Source organism: Lissotriton vulgaris, chromosome 5 (genome assembly GCF_964263255.1).
Source record: "Lissotriton vulgaris chromosome 5, aLisVul1.2, whole genome shotgun sequence".
NCBI classification, from domain to species: domain Eukaryota; kingdom Metazoa; phylum Chordata; class Amphibia; order Caudata; family Salamandridae; genus Lissotriton; species Lissotriton vulgaris.
The window spans coordinates 1,923,846,383-1,923,866,427 of NC_141693.1; the positions used below are offsets into that span (position 1 = coordinate 1,923,846,383).

Genomic DNA, 20,045 nt, shown 5'->3' on the forward strand with positions numbered 1-20,045 from the left:
AATCCCACAAACATCTACTACATTTTTCTGGACTCGCCTCTCTCCCTAATCCATGCAGGGCACAATTTCAACAACACCTCCACCTCATAATCTCAAGTGGAGATATCCCAGTGGCACTGTTTCGAGCTGTCCTATGCAAGCTAACGATTTCTTGAATAGCTTGGGATATATCCAGCCCGTTGCTCACAGCCCACTGAATACATTCCACTATCAATCTCTTACTACTCTCAACCAACCCATTAGTTTCTAAATGGACCACCAATGGTTCTACATGTAGAATGCCTCTGTCTCTCTCTTGAGTAACTTCCAATCTCAGATTAAAAGAATTGGGCACCATTGTCAGTCCAGATCTTCCTCAGTAATCCTTCCCTAAAACCAACTTCTCAAAAAATCCAATATCACACCCATCTTAGAATTTCTAATAAACTAAATTTCTAACCGTCCTGTCAGGTAATCTACCACCACTACACACCTGTGCTTTTCAGACAAGATATTGAAAGGCCCCAAAAAGTCTACTCCTGTCATTTTCTAAACTCTTTCCACCCCTCAACAGGTGGGAGAAGAAGACGATTGGTTGACAAGTGTTTCACACTCGTTACATTAATGTTGCCCTGGCCTACGTAGTCCTCCACTTCTGTACCCATCTTCAGCTACCAAGCACTTCTCTCAAGACTCTTTATTAAGTTATTTCCAAATTACCTTTGTGTGCTTCTTTTAATAACTTACTCCATAAAATAATCATAGCGAACAACCCATCTTCTACAGATAATTCATACATTATCATTCATCAGCCTTGTAACTCTGAATCCAAAGTTCTTTATCTGGGCCACTCACACATAACCATGTCCAATATGAGACTTAGTACATATTAAAGAAGATTTCTCACAATGCTCTTTAGCCATTTCAACTGGATTTCCTATACAAGCAATCTTTCGCACAATTGCTCCCCTCTGGAACATGGTCCAGAGAAAAACTTTTTTCCAATAACTTGCACGCCACTCTGGATTCGCCCTCACAGTAAACTCACATTCCCCTTATCTCTCTATTTGATAACTGCGCCTAAACAATATGGCCGGGCATCCAATTAAGCTTTTATCACGAGAAATGACTTTTAGGAATCTTCTGACTTTACAAAATCCTTTTTCTTTTTGCAGAACTCAAAATATCTGACAAACCAGCTAAAATCTTAATGAAATAAGAGTAGAATTCATACATTCCCAAAAATGATAACAGCTGTTAATTGTTTTGTTTAAGGGCTGATTGCTCCTTGCATACAGTCAAGTTCGGCTTAGGTATAACACCTTCTAAAAGCACATCTGAAACACTCCATTAATTACCTTCAAAACACACATTTGTCCTTTTGCAGTATCATCCCTACTACTGTTATTTGTGGTAAGACTATGTTAACAATATTGTTGAATTCTTGCTCCTTCCTTACCCACGTAAGACTGATTTCTTTAAGCATTGCTCAATTACACATTCCCTTGAACAGTTGATACATTGTACATTGGAAAACAAGTGCTGCAGAGGCAAGACCGAATTGCATCTTCTTAAATCTAAATGTATCATCATGTGTGACAAAATGTGTTAAATGTCTTAATTCCTTGTTAAGCACCATACAATGGTACGTGGTACGCAGATCTCAAGTCAACCTTGGAAAATATTCTCACCACTGCAGGTATCCCAACTAGGCCCTCAATCCAGGGTAAAGGATGTAACTTCAACTCAAAAAGCTTTGTTAAGGTTCATAAAATCCACACACAGGTATATTTTCCCTGTGGCCTTTTCTGGTCACCATAGGTGACAACCATAGTGTATTCTCTACCAGTTTGATGATGTCCTCAGCACTCATTGTTTTGATGATCACACTTAATTCTTCCTGTATACTGTACAGAACATTCTGTATTCTATTTTTGATAGAAATTGTTCCGTTCTTAATTTGATCCTACGTTCCACTCCTTCATCCCAACCTATCTTCAAATAATGTACCACATTACCCTATCCACGTCTTCTCTACACTGATAGATGACACATTAGTTATCTGCCTTGGAGTTATGGCCATTTTAAATTGTGCTTGGTGAATTAGACCTAGACTGTTAAGACATTTCTATACCACAAACACTGTCCCTTCTATTGCTTTTCCTCTACATTTTAGGTTTGATACAAAGAATCTTTTTGATTCAATAGTATTCCCTCAAAAGCACATAAAGTTAGACCTTGCAACTGTAACTTGCTTTTACCCCAAAGTTTCTTCATTAGCTCGTCGAGATACACTCACTGGCTCCTGATACACAAACATGCGGATTTGAACCTCCTCACACACATTCAAGGAACAACACCACTTAGGCCCCACCTATCTCCTTCCACCAACCACCCAGATACCTTTGCTCTGCAGAACTCCTACTTGCATACATCCCACACATCCACAGAACCAGATCAGGAGGACGGGCATTCTCTTGCATCGCACCAAAAGCATGGAACAGCCTCTGACTCCCCACCAGAGCCTCCTCCTCTCTTCTTGAACTCTGCAGTAAGCTGAAGACCTGGCTTTTCCATTAGCCAACCTACCATAGGCAGCGCTAGGAGAACACCCCTGCTCCGCGACAGGATACCCACACCGGTGATAGCGCACTTTACAAACACATAAAGTCACCCAGGCTCCAGAATTCACTATTAACTGAATCATCCTTTCTTTCCATACTCACCTTTACTAATATGTCTCTTACTAGACGTGTCTCCCTTAACTGGACTATATGTCAATGCTTTGTTTTCATCATATGGAAAAGATTCTACAATCTCATTTCCATATAATCGTTCCTTTTCTCCTTAACCTCCTCTTTTAGTTGTCTCACCAGTGTTCTCCTAATTCCTCTACGTTCTCAAAAAGAATGCCCCAGTCTGCCACACTTCTTACAGTCCACCCAATCGAAGGGCAGCTCTTAGAAGTAGAAACGTGAGGCCAAGATCCACAGTTGTAGCACAAATCTCTGGATTCACCCTCTTTCCTCGCCGTCGTATCGCCATTCACTTTGACGGAATCTTTATTCTTAAAAACATTTATGCTATCCTTGTCAAACAAAACATGCTATTCAAATGGATTGCCTTTCAGCGACAGAGATAGCCAACTGCTCATTTTCACCTGTCCAAACCCTGGAACATGCTTGCTCCAGAGTCACAATCCATCTGCCACACAGAGAACCTTAGGACCACAAGACACAGAAGCTACCGAGCCCCTAAGCACATTTTAATTAAAATGTCATGTTCCAAAATGGCGGTCACATTCAAACAATGGGTACTTCATATCCTTTTATTTGTTCTGGTCTGTGCCACCGGTGCATCTTGAGGAATAGTTCTTCTGGTTGGAGAGTCTGGCTGAATTATCTGTGTGACCTGGGGAATCACTGCCTGAGCACTAGCTACGGTTCCTGAAGTGCAGGTCTGCAACATCTGGGTAACCTGTAGGATGGTTGTGCTCCATGAGGCTCACCCCAGCAATGTATTTACCCTGTGGGCAGTCCTGGAGGCTGGGGCACCAGCTTGTAACATTACTGTGGTATCTGAGGGATTTCCCTGTTGTCTGCAGTGTTCATATGTAACATTTGGGTGAGAAAAGGGCACCTTTCCAGCGCAAACTAAATTTTGTGCTACAAAGTAAATACCAAGATGTTGCTTTGTGTTGTTTTACGTCACTTTGTGGCGGCGCAAAGGTACAGTTAATCTGGGCCTGAGAATTTGTTGTGCTCCCTTTGCCCTGTGTGGAAACGATGGGGAAGGTCAAACAGGAGGACATGCTCTGTTGCATTAGTCCTGCCTAGCCTCAAAGCCATTGACAGGATAAGATTTAAAATTTTAAGACTTTCCGAAGGCTGACAAAGCTTTCCGAGCCCCAAGACAAAGGATGACATTGGCGTTGATCTCACTGTTAAGCCCCCATAGCACCATTGTGTCTGACAGTGATACAACTATTTGAGATATCAAAAATTGAGCTTTAGCCTGCAAGGATATAAATGTATGTTTTGCAGAACACGTACAACTGTTTTCAACCGATGCATAAGATACCAAGGACCACACATAGAATGTGGCGGACGCTCCATGGGGTCTGCCAAATTTTCGGAGGTCCTGCCCCCTCCACCCGTCAGAGGACTGCGTGATCCCTGCTGTGTTAGAGGGAATCTTTTTGCTGAAACAGCTTCCGCCACCTTGGGAAATGGTAAATCTTAGCCTTGAACAAAGTGTGTGGGGGCAGTCAATGACACAGAGTAGACAGAACTAGTGCAACAATGTATCTCCTCTGCCGGGGGGGGGGGCAGTCAATGACTTAAGGAGTAGACAGAACTAGTGCAACAATGTATCTCCTCTGCCTGGGGGGGGGGCGTTAATGGCTCAAAGAGTAGACAGGACTAGTGCAACAATGCATCTCCTCTGTCTGACCTTACCCATCATTTCCTCATATAGCCAGACGATCGCAACAAATGTTGAGACACAATGAGATGTACCGCACTACATGTCCCCGTGAATAATACACTACTGTACCCAAGATTATGGTACCATCTACCCGACTTCTACTATAAAAATTGTTCATCGTCTTCAATGTGGGCAAAATGCTGATGCTCATGCCTCAGGGCTTTTTTTTAGGGAGGAGAATGTCTCTCATGTGCTGAGAACCTTGCAGTGGCTGCTTATTTGCTGTAGGAGCCAGATCAGGGCTATATTAATTATATGTAAAGCACCCAGGAATACTGGACGTCCTAGTCGTAGGGCATGCATCATAGCAGCCTTGTTCTCCTTTAACCCATTCCTGTTTCTGGGCCCAACGACCAGTTCAGTGATGAACCGTAGAGACCAACCTTTCTCAATTACAGCTGCTGGAGACCAGAACTCTGTGCTTAGCCCTCGAAGGATCGAATCACAGTAGTTGGACTTCCGAAAATGTTTGAAGTCTTATCTTTTTAATCGGTAGGGCTGTCTCCCTCATATCTTATATTTCCAAATGGCTTTGCAGCTTATTTATTGTGACATGTGTATAGTGCCAAGACTTCAAGCACTCTATCAAATAAACTAACTTAAGAAAACATAACAGTTCATCCACAAAGGCTTTACAATGGCAGAATCTCTGGAAGAGAGCACGATCCCCGATGCAGGTCTCAATCATGGTGGTAGTAACACTGGGCTACATTGTTAGTGTGACCTGTGGCATTTTATGTACACCTAGCAAGAGTATAAGATGATCCATGCACCATAAGTAAAAATTTTGGCAGCTGTTATCCAAAGTTGCACCGACCACAGAGCCACAGGAAAATGATCATCTTGGCCATTCATCACAGACGAGCACCCTGTCAAATGCCTTTTTTATACAATTGACCTACCTAGTGATGATCTGGCTCCACTATTCCTATTAGATTGACTGCCTGCCCAGAGTTCGCTAGAGCAACCAATATAGTTTATTTGATATGCTCTAGCAGAACTATTTCCCTGAGGACAACACAGAGCTGTTAGTATCTCTTTTGAAAGCTAATAACCCTGGACGGAAAGTGATATTGAGGTTAGGTATAACAGAGCCACATAGAAGAATCACACACAATATCGTAATGGGCGCATTTCTTAACGGTGCTAAAAGGTGAGGAGAACCACCAGGACAGACCTCAGCCCCCAAGAACAAATAACACTCCTTAGCACACGTATATCAATAATCAGAGTACCACAAGTACGCAATATACTGTTTTAATTTGTGGTGATATTTCCAACCCATCTGTGATGTGAGCGTACTTGGCATCACACTAACCGGGTGGCATCGCAAAGGTGATACCAAACATCGGAGCAAGCTCTGAGAAGAATAACTAGATAAAGGACTTGATACCAGTAAAATTATTAAATTCTGACGCCACCTCACCGGAAACTCACTGTGGGTTGGAAATATCACCACAAATTAAAACAGTTTACACACAAGAAATAGCCTTGAGAAAGTCACGAGACGACCTCCCGGTTGCGACAAAACACGTGTTGGCTCTTGGGAGCAATTTGTGAAGATTCGCATATATTAAACAGAACAACAAAGAAGAAAGAAGAAAATTGTGCCTATTATTTATGTCTGCACTTACTACATATATTGCGTACTTGTGGTACTCCGATTATTGATATACGTGTGCTAAGGAGTGTTATTTGATCGCTTTTGAAAGCCCCAAAACTGCATCACTGTCTGGATGTAAAGTCTTGGGCTTGGCCAGAGTCGACAAATGCAGGACATCCGTACTGGACAAAGTATTTCTCCCATGAGACCATTTGACAGTCATTTTTGTATATATTTTTGGATACATTTAGGCATACTTTGTGGGGTGATTAGTGATTAACATTATATCTGGAACTGTCATCCTGGTAAGTGCAAGAGTCTGGCGGTAGATACATACAAGGGTTAGTGGCTTTGAAATTTTGCATGCGAAACAGAGGTGGTTTCGTGTTGACATGCGCCTATTTGTATTATGCAGCTGGTTCATATCTAGCAGTAAGTTTAACATCAAAAGGAGTGGGACCAGCCAGCATCGCACAAGGGTCTCTTTAACAGATGTCGGTACCCTTGTACAATAGTGTCTGGCCCCACTCCCTTTGATATTTGACACCTTTTTTGTGAAGCTGAGTGAGAGACTGGTTTTCCTTGCTTCTCTCCCCTCCATTGATTCGTTTCAGTTTAGCAGAAAGATTATACATTTATGGCTAAGATGAGGCTAGTAAAACCATCAAAGGATGAACTGTGATACATAGAATCATTATCATCTCCAGCTATGAACTTGCTTTCTCAGTAGTTTGGCCAAGCCACATTTCATTTTTTGTCTCCTTCTGACTGCTTGCTAATACAAGTTCTTCCTTTCCTAAGCAACCCTTAACTCCTTCAACCATCAGCTCTGCTTTAACTGCTTCTGGTAACCAGAAAGCAAGGGATCAGGGCTTAAGTTTTACCTAATTCTATATAACTCGTTGCATTTATTGCGGTAGGTGCTTACGCGCTAACATTCTTTGTGATGATAATACATAATTGTCACCAGGGCAAATCTGCTAAAAGTAAGTAGTTGGCTGGTAAGCATAGGCAAAGCATAATGTTGTCACAGGAAATGACATCGCAACCAGTGATGTCATAACCCTGTAATTAACCTAGCTTCAATGCAAATGGATATACCTATGAGTGAAGCCTGAAGTGGGATTTCTTCATGTAAATGTATATAAAAAGAACATGTTAATATGAATGTAAATCAGTAAATGCATGAGGCTGCATTTAAAGACTAATGCACGTATGGCGATTGATTTAAATAAAATAAAATAGTGCATGCACGCACACTTCCCTCCTGAATGTTTGAATGCGACTGCAAATCAGTGAATGTGTGAGGCTGCATTTATTTGCAATATGTTATGTTATGTTATTTGATGTTATGTTATAATGCTTTTGTAGTGCGCAATGTTACTCGAGAGTGTCCTGGCGCGGAGCAGAGCACAGGTAAAGCATGCGTAAAGAATAATTTACATAGAATAAAAGGGTGAATACATGCACAGTTCTCTCCTGAATGCTTGAATACCATATAAATACAACAAATAAAATACATCTTACCACACATTAAAATGGGAAATACTACTTGTACTTGTTGTAGCTCACATGTTCATTTCCCAAATGTAAAGTAATAACTAGGCTTCTAAACGCATGGAAGTAAACACATTATAACATACTTGGGAAATTATTTCTAGCTTGCACATTTTTACACATGCACAGTAAAACTTGGTGTGTGTATTTGTAAAGCATGTCGTTTCTGGGTTTGTATAGCTTTTAATTTGGAATAAGGAATGTGGGGAGTTGGAAGTGCTCGACTCTATTCTGAACCGTTTATCTAAATTAGACAGTTTGTTCTGGGCGTTCACTGAAGGAATAACTAATTGGTGGTGGCTATATTTAACTTTTTTTTAAAGTGCTTTAGCATTTGATTTCATTAGCAATGAGGATAGCATTTGGAAAACCCCGATTGATAATGCATCAAAGACAAATAAATGCACTGAAAACATTCACCTCCTTATTGTACTTATTATTTCAGTTATTTTAGGAGATGCAGCTTTACCCAGATGATAAAGATCAAATCCTTCAGATCCACACACATATTGAGGCCTCCCCTCACCTTGGTTGCCAAAACAATGGGTGCCAACCTCTCTGAAGATTCAATAATCTCAATGACTCCACCCCTCAGCAATTTATCCATCTCTTCTGTGAGCGGGAGAGTGAGTGGTTGAATCGCATGGTAAAAATGTGTCTGTAATTGTCAATCGAGAGTTGCTGCCTAGGAATAAACTCACAAACGTCATAATATAGGGGCTAACATATGGTTCCCACAGCTTTTAGTGGAGGGTTCCCACATGTTTCCTTAAAGGGTAGAGAAGCTGGCACAACATTGCCACAAGTTTGGTTAAGTGGAGGAAAGGTGGTACATGCTGACAGGGACAAAGTTATGAAATGAAAACAACAAGATCAGTATAATGAGCAGTATCAAAAGCGTCATGGTGCAAAAGAGGGTGTGGAAGATTTGATGCTTGTGTGTCATCCTAGTCATAGATAAAATTATTTTTAATTGATGGGGCCTGTTTTGATAAACAAATGCTTCGCTTTTGGGAAATGGTCACACCTCGAGCATGGAGAGACCATACGAAGGATAAGGATCACTGAACGGGCAAAGGATTGAAGCAGCAAAACAGGAAACACAGTCAGTCTCTTTGCAGAGATGATGTAAACCACCAGGCTCACTGAGAGACCACACCAAATGGTTTCTATTCTTTTCTTGTTTCTGTTTGTTTTGGGAGGGAGATGTGTTCTAATGAGTTTCCTGGATTTAAATAGCTTTTGGTTGAGGAATATGAGACGTGGGAAAGTTCTGTTCTTGTAGCACACGAGAGAAATGATGGTGTTTGCATGTTACTTAACAATAAAGCACTCTCAGGTCCAGTTTCACACTTTATTTTACATTTTCGTTACCAAAGATCATGCTTTGGTGCTACTGTTCAGATAGATGTGAGAGATGGTTAACAAAAACACTGGCAGAGTAGCAGTCTTTAGCCGTGCTGCCCACCTCATTTAACACACTGTCAGTCTCTTTTAGAACTAGGTATCTTGGCATCGTATGGACTTAATATTGGGGTGGCCAGAGGTCGCAACTGTGTGACCCCTGTGGACGATAGTTGGCGTCAGTTGAAGCACAGACCAAATGAGAGCGTGCATTAGGAGTAAAGTAACCCAAAGTGCTATGCACGAGTTTAGCATATCAATTGGTCTTTTAGAATTAAAACCCAAGTTTAGAAAAGTTCACACCTTTCCATTCAAACTCACATTTCAGTTTTTCTATTTGTTTGTGAGCTAACTAAAATATTTAATAATTTGTGTATTTGTTTGATGCTTAATTGTTCTGTATTTTAGTGTATTGTTTAGAAGTTTAAATCATGGAAATTGTCTAGGTAGGGGTCCCTAGCTTCCAGTAGTGACTCATTAGGGGCCCTGGATTCTAGTACACATTCAGTGGGGGTACTCTGAGTCCATTGATGATTTAGTGGTGTCCACAGAAGGTAACATGTTATGACCAGCTGAGCTAAGTATCCGTATCCTGTGTGTATTTGTGGGAGCTTGCAAGAGGTGTGGCAGATCTGCAATGGTTGAACACATCTGTGTGTAACAGATGCTCACAGGTTTGATTGAGGGAGAGTCTGTTTTTTATTTCTATAAAATGTTGTAAAGGTAAAAACTTTTTTGCAGTGTTCCCCACTCCTCCTCTCAAACTGCTGCTTTATGTGCAGCTTCCCTGCCCAGGTAGGGAAAAGGAGCTGAGACCCCATTTATTACCCGGGCATGGGAAGCACCGGCCCCATCCCTACTCAAGAGAGAGTAGTAGAAGCCATACTACTTTGCCAGATCTGAGTACAGCAGGCTACGCCATCCACTCATTTCTACGTGCCCACATGTTAACAGGTGAGGAATGATTGCACTTGGCAGTGAGAGAGGGATTTCACTCAACGCGCACAGTGATGGCGGAGTGAGGACACTCGTTAGGATCCTACTGGTCTTTACCTGCTTCATTTTATTTTATATTGTAATTGCAGTTCTTGATACAGTGCTTTACACCATAGCCTGGGTGACTCAACATTTTGCATGCAGATATTACAGTTTCAAATAATTACATAGCGCTTGCCATGAACGGGGGTGCCTTTAGGAGTTTCGTTATAATAGGCTTAGTTATATTAGGTATTATTATTTCTCAACTGAATGGTAGTCTTTGTATAAACCGTGAACAGACGCTTTGCTCTGTAGGTCACGCAGGGATCTCTATACTAGATGCGTGAATCCATTGACCTGCTCCACCAGGGGTCACTGGCTCTTCATGTCTGCTCCTCAAGTAAATCATTGTTTCTCTCCTTGTAGGTGATTGGCTCTGAGAGAAGATCCACTTCCCATCTCTGAACACAACCCCTCCTGCTCCACACAACCAAGGGCGAGGGATCTGGAGGACCGGACCAGGGTCTCCACCATGCCAGGGATGGAGCTGGCCTTACTGGTGTGTGTGCTGAGCGCGGGCCTGGGAGTACCCGGACAGATCATCAAAGAAGGGCGGTAAGTGATCTCTGGCTCCCAAACACGCCTTGGCCACCTTCTTTGCCCTGGTTGGGGCCTTTGTTGGTCTTCAAGGGTTGAAGGACAATTGAGGGTTCCTTTCCAATTTACCATCCATTTTGGACTCTGGCGTGAAAGTAGAGATGACCTCCAGGGCTAGAGGGACAAGGATCTAGAGTCCTCCAAGGCTGGATTGACAGGGTGTTCAGGGTAAGACTGACCTATAAGGCAATCTGGCAGTACCAAATGGGCCAGTGTGACAGGTCAGTGTGTGGGCCTATTTTGTGGTGTTATGCACAGTTTTCTGGTTGTGTTTTTGCAAATGTAAACATCAGCCAGGAGTAGCAAGCAGCATTGTGGAGGCTGTGGATGCTGTTATCTCACCGCATGCAGTGTGTATGTATTTATAGCTCTTTTGGGCAGAAGAGTAGGGACTAGTCAATTATCTTCTTCTTTTTAGTAGGGAAGGAACACTGTGAATTTCACTGCCACATTTCTCTAATATAACCGCACACATTGCCTACAACAGGCACAAACACCTGCAGCCCCCCATAACCCAGAGACCAAAGAGACAGCGTGACCTCAGAGTTGCTCGATTTCCAAATATGGGCCACTTAATAAATGTGGGCCACTTATATTTACTACTCAGTTCATAAATGTGGGCCACTTATATTTACTACTCAGTTCATAAATGTGGGCCACTTATATTTACTACTCAGTTCATAAATGTGGGCCACTTATATTTACTACTCAGTTCATAAATGTGGGACACTTATATTTACTACTCAGTTCATAAATGTGGGACACTTATTTATTACTCATTTTATAAATGTGGGACACTTATTTATTACTCATTTTATAAATGTGGGACACTTATTTATGTTATGTTATGTTATAAAGGCTTTTATAACGCGCTCTATTACTAAAAAAGTATCCTGGCGCGGAAGGTGAGAATGTTCAGAGTACGAGGGAGAATTAGCAATTATAGGGTGATATTAAACAGATGAGTTTTCAGCCCCTTCTTAAAGGCAGAGATGGTCGGGGCAGCCCTAAGAAGGAAAAGGAGAGCATTCCAGGCCATAGAGGCCCTAACCGAAATGGACTGGCCTCCTAGTCGGGAGTACTTGAATCTAGGCACAATCATTTGACACTGATTAGCCGAGCGCAGGCAATTCTTGACATACCAGGCAAACCTTTTCCTCAAGTATACTGGACCAATCTGATGGGTCGCACGGAAGGAGAGAACCAGTGTTTTAAACCTAATCAGGTGGACAACCGGAAGCCAATGGAGACTGCGCAGATAGGGGCGGACGCTGGATCTCCTGGGCAGATTGAACAGAAGTCTTACGGCCGCGTTTTGGATGACCTGGAGTCATTGAATCAAATAAGCAGGTAGACCGCTAAACCGGCCGTTTGCGTAATCAAGTCTGGAAAGTATTAGGGCACGCAACACCGTCTCTTTTGCCTCTCTCGGAAGGAGTGGGAAAAACCGACGTAAGGCTTTGAGAGTGGCAAAACATACTCCCGTACGTTTTTTAATATGATCCTCAAACCTGAGGTCATTCCCAAACCAGAACCCCAGGTTCTTTGCTGGTCCACCCATGGATTTAGGACATGGCAGATCTCGTGGCCATAGGAGGTCTCTGAATTTATCCGGAAAAGAGCCATAAAAGGGAACCTCTGACTTGTCTTTATTACATTTAAGCTGGGCTAGTGCTAGCCAGCGAAAAACCGATGAGAGGCAGAGTCGGACCGCCGACGTATCCAAATTGTCTTTTGACCAGGTAAACAAAAGTTGGGTATCGTCGGCGTAAGCCATTATTTTGGCCCCCAGTTGTTCTGCCAGGTAAATCAGAGGAGTTAAATAAATATTAAAAAGCAGGGGGCTCATAGTAGACCCCTGTGGAACTCCAGTGTTGAGTTTCTTAGGTACGGAGGCGTGAGGTGGCATCCAGACCTATTGCGTCCTATTGTCCAGAAATGACGTCAGCCAGTCAAGTGCTAATCCGGAGATACCAGTGGCAGCTAGTCTAGTGAGAAGTAGGGCATGGGGCACCGTATCGAAGGCGGCAGAGAGGTCTAGTAAAATCAGAACCGCTCTACCGCCTCCATCAAGGCACTCCCGAATTGCCTCAGACATCTCAACCAGCGCCGTTTCCATGCTATAAGCAGCTCGGAACCCAGATTGAGCCGGGTGCAGAGCTTGAGATGATGCAATAAAGTTGTCTAACTGTCTAAAAGCAATCTTCTCACAGTCTTTCGCCAGGGCTGGCAGCAGTGAAATGGGCCGGTAGTTGGAAGGAGCGGCCGGATCCAACCCAGCCTTTTTTAAAGCGGTAGCAGTTTGGCTTGCTTCCAGCAAGGCGGGACAGTTGCAGAGGAAAAAGAAAGGTTAACAGGACATGGGTCAGAAGGGGACCCCGACTACTCAGTTCATAAATGTGGTCCACTTATATTTACTACTCAGTTCATAAATGTGGGCCACATATTTACTACTCAGTTCATAAATGTGGGCCACTTTTATTTTGGTTCTTGGGCCATGGTGTCTATTGCAACCAAAATGTTGGAGGCAAAACCCTCCATCAGTGTATTTCTGAATATTTTCCACCACGTCCCTGCAGTCATATTCAGTACCATATATGGACCTAGACCCGGACTGTGGGCCTTAATAATAAGGTAAAAAATACTGTGTTCCATTTGGATCAAAATGTTCCAATAAATGTGTCAATGCCATTCCTACCCACATTCGACTGCTTGCCTTAACAGGACTATCAAACCGGTTCCACCATCCCTACCTGTCTGATTGATAGGTGCCTTCTTCAACCCTTGGTTGGACTACAGGAGTACACTGCAGACAAGCAGTCCCAAAAGTAACCCAGCCCAACTTCAAGGCCACCAAAATGCATGGGTGTGACTGTCTGAGACTTTACAGGAAAGGTCTCACTTCTGAGGCCAGGAGAGCGCTTCAAGGGATCCAAGTGACATGTCTCTGCCTCATACTTACATATAGATGGAACTTGGCGTGTCTGCTTTCAAGAAGCAGAATCATACCTTACCAGCTCATTAGAACGACATGCTCGGTGGACAGTTCTGGCAAGGAATGATATGTTATTGATTCAGAAATCTGGCAACCAAAACTATCTAGATACCTTTTTGGTTAGATAGATTCAGATGAGATCAAATAAAAAAATGTTTAGCAAGGCTGACCCTATCTCACGTCCTCTTAACTTGGTAAATACTGCCCCAATTATCTATTTATTTAAAGAGCGCATCATTCATCCGATAGGATATCATGGCACTAGAGGTGCGAGATCTCATGGTGGGGTGAAGTGGGGTGCTGCTAGAATGTCCAACATTCGGCCTTGGGGAACAGGTGGGTTTGAGCTTCTTTCTAAATGCTATGTAGTCATCAGTGAGACGTAGGTCTAGTGGTAATTCATTCCATTGAGTAGCAGCCAGGTAGGAAAAGGAGCGACTTCCTGCCCTTGCTTTTTTTAATATGTTTTGTCCTAGCTTGCCCCTGATAGCATGACCTCAGGCACCTGGTCGGGTCATTTGTTCTGAAGAATTTTGGGACCGCATTGGTGTAGGGCCTTGTGTACATGGTTCAGAAGCTTGAATCTAGCTCTTTGTCATACGGCCAGCCAGTGGAGCTGTCTCAAACAATCTGACACTGAGCTATATCTGCTTTTATTGCACACCAATTTGGTAGCTGCATTTTGTATAAGATGCAGGCGTGCAAAGAGGTAGTCCGCCATGCCCACGAATAGTGCGTTCCCGTAATCTAGCTTATAATGAATAGGGCTTGTGTGATTGTTTTTCTGCATTCCATTGGAATCCAGGGAAAGAACCTTTTTAGGGGCTTCAGAGTGGCGAAGCTTCTTCCGCACATGGTCCTGCATGGTTAAGGTGTTATCAATAAGGACGCCCAAGTTTTTTGCGAACTGCTTGGATGCCGGGGCGTCTCCCAATGATTGGGACCACCATGATGCATCCAAGATTGGGTTAGCTTCTCCAAAGAGCAGGATTTCTGATTTTTCAGTGTTCAGTTTCAAACAGTGTTCTGACATCCAGGTTGCCATCTCAGAGAGGCAGTTGTTTCGTTTTATCCTGGTGTCCTCATGCCTTTCTACAAAGGCTATCATCAGTTGCGTGCCATCAGCATAGGAACAAATGCTGAAACCCCATTTCTCACTAATTTTTACCAGGGATGATACGTCGGCGTTAAAGAGCGTGGGGCTCAGGGAGGCTCCCTGTGGGACACCATAGCTGATGGTTTTTGGGCTTGGGGAGAACGCACCCATTTGTACAGTTTGCGTTCAATTGCTCAAGAAAGAGCTGACCCACTGAAGGGCTTTGGCATGTATACCTTTTTCGTGTAGAGTTTTCAGCAGTACTTTATGTGAGACCGTGTCGAACGCCGCCGACAGGTCCAACAGGATCAGGGCTGCAGTCTTACCCTGATCGATCAATGATCTTATATTATCTAGTTAGGAAACAAGGGACCCCTATAGTGACAGCTAGCTATAACATAGGGAATAGAACTAGTGTAGAATTTTATTAAATAGGCTATTGTTGATATCAGCATCTAGCTATAATCTTTCTACACTAGTCTTATATTATCTAGGACAGCCAGGAGGGTTGCCTCTGTACTATTGGTGGCTCTGAAGCAGTTTTGAGAGGGGTCTAGTAGTTTGTTGGTTTCAAGATAGTTGGATAATTGTCTATTAACCAACTTTTCCATAACTTTAGATAGATAAGGGAGTTGGGAGATTGACCGAGAGTTGGCTAGGTTGTGAACGTCCGTGACAGCCTTTTTCAGCATAGGGTTCACAATAGCCTGTTTCCAGTCTCTATAGATTGGTTGAATAGTTGGGTGACATATGGACATAGTGCTGGTATAAGCCGGGCAAAAATGAAGTGTGGGCATGGACCAAGTGGGAACCCAGATTTAACTTCCCCCATTACCTTAGCAACCTCTTCCTCTGTGAAAGGGGAAAAACTTCCCAGACATTCTAGGGTATCGGGGTGGGGATCCAGGTGTTTCCAATTGGTAATGTCTAACGGGGATTGATACTAAATGACGAATATATTTTGCTGATTTTATCAGAAAATAATTTGCTAATCTTCTCACAGCATTCTTCTGAGGGAGGCAGGGTTTGGGACATACTGGCTGGTATGCAGAGTTCTTTTACTATGTTATACAGCTCTGTTGGCGAGTTGCTGTTCTCATTTATGCGCTTCGCAAAGTAAGTTTTCTTGGCCTTCTTGATTGCGTTGTTGTAACTTCTCAATTACGTTTGTGTCTCGTGATTTCTTGTCTGAATATCATTCACTTTTTGTCTCCCTTTTCTTTGTTTTTGTTGGGAAATTAAGTGCCAGTAATTTCTTTGCCTCTTGGCACATTTCTTTCTTCGCCTGTTCCAATACTCTTTGGGGAATATTGTCCCAATTTTCTGTGCTTCTCTTGTCCCAATTTTCCCCGTTTTTTGGGAGAGGGGGAAGGATATTTTTGACAAATTCTTTGATCTACATGTCCTAAATGTCTTAGCTTCTCGTGCTATAACTTCCTTTTATTTTCCAGGGGAAAAAATGTCCTAATTTTCCTGGCTTCTCTTGTCCTAATTATCTTGACTTTCATTGTTGTTGAATGTTTTCCATGTTTTCTGTCCTTGTCTTGCCTCATTAGTCTTTGCTTCTCTTTTCTTATTTGGGTTTGCTTTCCTTGGGGTATTTTGCCCTAACCTTTCTTGCTTCTCTCATCCCAACTTTCTTTGCTTCTCTTATACAATAGTGTCCTTGGTTTTTGTATTCACTAGTTCCTATTTTCTTTACTTTTCTTTCAGAAAGTTATCCTTGTGTTCCTCATTTCTCTGTCTCAGTGGCATTTCTGTTTCCTTTTTCAACATTCTTCACTTTTTTATGGGGATATTCCCCACATTTGTTAGACTCTCTTGTCCCAATATTCTTTGCTTTTCTTGACCCATTTTTCTTCTTTGCCTATGTTGCGAGATGTTGCCCTAATTTCATTTGTTTATCGTGTTCCAATTGCATTTGCTAAAAATTATACTAATTGTATTCCCTGTTCTTGGGTATTACTGCCCAAATTCTATTTGCCAAATGAAATCATCATTAGTAAGTTCATTTTGAATATAAAGTTACTCTTGGCAAACACTGAGCCATTCTATATGCTGTTCTTAGAGAACACTGCTACTGGTTCCCTTGCTTGCTTGCCTTATGGAATACTGTTAATTACGTATTTACTTCGCTTTGGGAGTGCTGTGATTATTTTCCAAACTGTGGAGCGCACGAATCAATACTTCACGCAGCGCAACTCAGTAAGCCACCTTGCTGCTCTGTACTGCGTGAAGGGGAAAGGGCGCTGTATTTAACTTCATGTGGCGCATTCCTGTCCTTTCCTTGTGGTGGCACACTCTTAGCGGCCTAGCGCCAACACAGGCTCCCCTTTCACCAAGGTGCAAGGGTTGTAAGTGTTGTATCCTGTGATTTACATTCCTATGTGAATCAGCCTAGGTCCTCCTAGCTGCTCAGCCAGAGCAAGAGATGGTGACGGAATGTTGGTGTGCCTGTGATGCGTGGAATGCCTGGGTGCCTGTGTGTATGAGTGTGTGACAGGTGGAGATGGGCTGAGCAGCTAGGCAGGCTGCTCCTGGTGGGGCTGGCAGGGGCTGGCATAGGAGTTACTAGAGCTGGATGACAGTGGTACTTGCATGATCCCTGTTTGATGTTGATAGACATGGATTACTAAAGAAGAATGAAGAAACCTACATCCTTAATACAAGTGTCTTCTTATACAAAGTACAACAGTAAGCAGGATTTTTTTGTGCAAGAAGGGATGCCTTCCTGCACGAAAACAATCCTCTGTGGCATTGTCCTCTTTCGATGTGTGCTGCAAAGGGCAGCACACGTGGAAAGAGGATACAAAAGGGAGAAATAAAGGTATTTCTCCTCGTTGCGCCTCAGCTGGGGAGGTGGAGCGTTTAGAACATTCCCAGGTCTTCCATTAATCGTAAATCTGGGAATGCACCAAATTCCATGGGTGGATGAGTGGGAACACCCCCGATCTACTCATAGAACGCCTCCCTTGGGCAGAGTAACGCAATGCAGCGATTTGCGCCGTCTGACATTATTCTAGATTTGTCAAACCATGCAGGGCCACAAAAGGTGGCCTTGTGTGGCTTGATATATCTGACTTTGATGTTGCGTCGCCCTTGCACCCCCTTGCGTGGTAAAAGGGTGACGCAACAACAAAGAAAAATATGCCCCTGTCTTTGGAAGTAAAACCCATATTGTATTGTGCTGGACACACTGCTCTATATCCAGCCTCCAGCATTGATCCAGTTTAGTAGACAAGGACCCACCGACAGGGTTCTGCAGTTTGTTCACCCTGACCCCAATGCACTCCATCCCTTCGGTCTGTAACTGTGAAATAGTTGGAGGAGAGAGCACCAACCCTGGCTGATGGTCTCCGGGTTCCTGGCTCCATTTTCTGCTGTCGCTCCTGGGCGCTTCACCCTAAGTCTGTGCCTTTGCAGTTTGCACATAGCATCTTTGAACTTTTATTCTCACTTTGCGGATCACTCCAAGATCTCGTAAGGCCTTCCTCGTGTCATCACTCTCTCCAGAGCATCATCTCTACAAGTAAGTCACAGCAGTTTTAGGTCAGCCACTGTAGCGTCTCAGGTGCAGCAGCACCTTACGCCTCTGACACAGTCTCAGATGGCGGTGATACGGTCTGCCTTAGATGCAGCTTCTTGGTGGCACACACCGCCTCTGGCGCGACTTCTCAGCAGCACATGTCCGTCTGACACACTCTCCCTTGGTAACGACTATGACCACGTTCCCTTTTGGAACATCTCTTCCTGGTGAGACTGCTGCCCACAAACCTCAGGTCACGCAGATTTCTCTCCCAATCTTCCTTCAGCTGGCAGAGCCACAGAGCATCAGGGGTCAGGCAGCTCTGGTGCTATGGACAGCCACACCTCTGCAGCGTTGGCAGGCTCTTCCCCTCTCTCAGCAGCAGGTTGGCATCAAGGCACGACAGGTCAGAGGAAAAGCAGCTTCCATCAAGACAAGTAATCAGGTGATGTCCTCTCACCTTTGGGAAGTTGGCGGTAAGGCAGATACCAACTATGGTCACCCCACGGAGCACTCCCTTTCTTGGTTAAAGAGAACTTGGAACCTCAACGATAAGTGGGTCTGTTGCTTCTACGTTTATATACGTGTATCATGCCAGGGATGTGGATTCCCTGCAATTTCAGAACTGGTTTGGGTTGGGGTTTTACTACTGAATATCTTCACCAACAACATTGAGATACAAGAATATCGAGGGACTAAATATCGAAAGGGATGTGCCTACAGAGAAATAGAGATTTACTATTCCTAACTCCACATCTACATACCTTGAAGATATGTTTACAGCATAGGTGCATATATGTGGATTTAGGTATATAAAATCTAGACTCGCTTACCTTTCAGTATAATTTTTCAATAGTTTGTCCTCGATATTCCGTCCTAGAAATATTGTGGGTTCGCTATTCAGGGTGCCCACCTGGTCGGTTCTCTTTTCATGTGTCCTCTCCAGGCTACACTCCAGACACAACCTTTATGCAGAGTGATGCTCCGCACAGCAAGGTAATCTCCAGCCTGGAGTACCCACCACAGAGGCACACAGAGGTGTGATATTTCTGGGTGCACAGACAAAATATCGACTACAAAATATCGAATGGACAAAATATCGAGTTAAAAATATCGACAACAATAAAATATCGATTACAAAAATATCGTTGGTCAAAATATCGTATAAAATAATGATAAAAAAATATCGAGTACAAAAATATCGACTCAAAAAAATCGATAATATGTAGAAAAAAGGTTAAAAATTAAAAAAAATGTATTAATAGTAATATAAATTGTAGTTAATGTTTAGGAGCGGGATGTTGGGTTAATAGGGGATAAGGGTGGTGAGTAATTTAATAATAATTAATTAATTAATATATGTTTGTAAATATTTTTAATTAATAATTAATTGGTAATTAATTAATATTAATTAGTTAATTAATGAATATAATTTTGTTCATATTTTTAATTAGTAATTAATTGGTAATTAAATAATATTAATTAGTTAATTACATTAAATAGAGTAATTTATTTATATATATAATTTTTAGTTATTGTTAATTAATTAATTGGGGAAAAAAGAATATTAATTATTAAATTAAATTAATTACAGCTAATGTGCTAATATATTTACTTTATTGTTATTGTTAATTAATAATTATTTGGTAATTAAATAATATTAATTAATTTTGGGTAAAGGAGTATTTTTAGGGTTCAGGGTCAGTTTTGGGTTTTTGGGTAAAGGGGTATTTTTAGGGTTCAGGGTCAGTTTTCAGTTTTTGGG

General features: G+C 42.6%; 1 protein-coding gene across 1 annotated transcript in view; it reads left to right on the forward strand.

The window, feature by feature from the left end:
* The first annotated feature begins 10,436 nt into the window (after positions 1-10,436).
* Positions 10,437-20,045, forward strand: part of EGFL8 (EGF like domain multiple 8) — a 54,088-nt gene continuing 44,479 nt past the window's right edge. Inside the window, exon 1 of the mRNA XM_086924514.1 lies at positions 10,437-10,621. Within this exon, the coding sequence (XP_086780640.1) occupies positions 10,539-10,621 (83 nt within the window). The 5' untranslated portion in view covers positions 10,437-10,538. The remainder of the gene's footprint in view (positions 10,622-20,045) is intronic.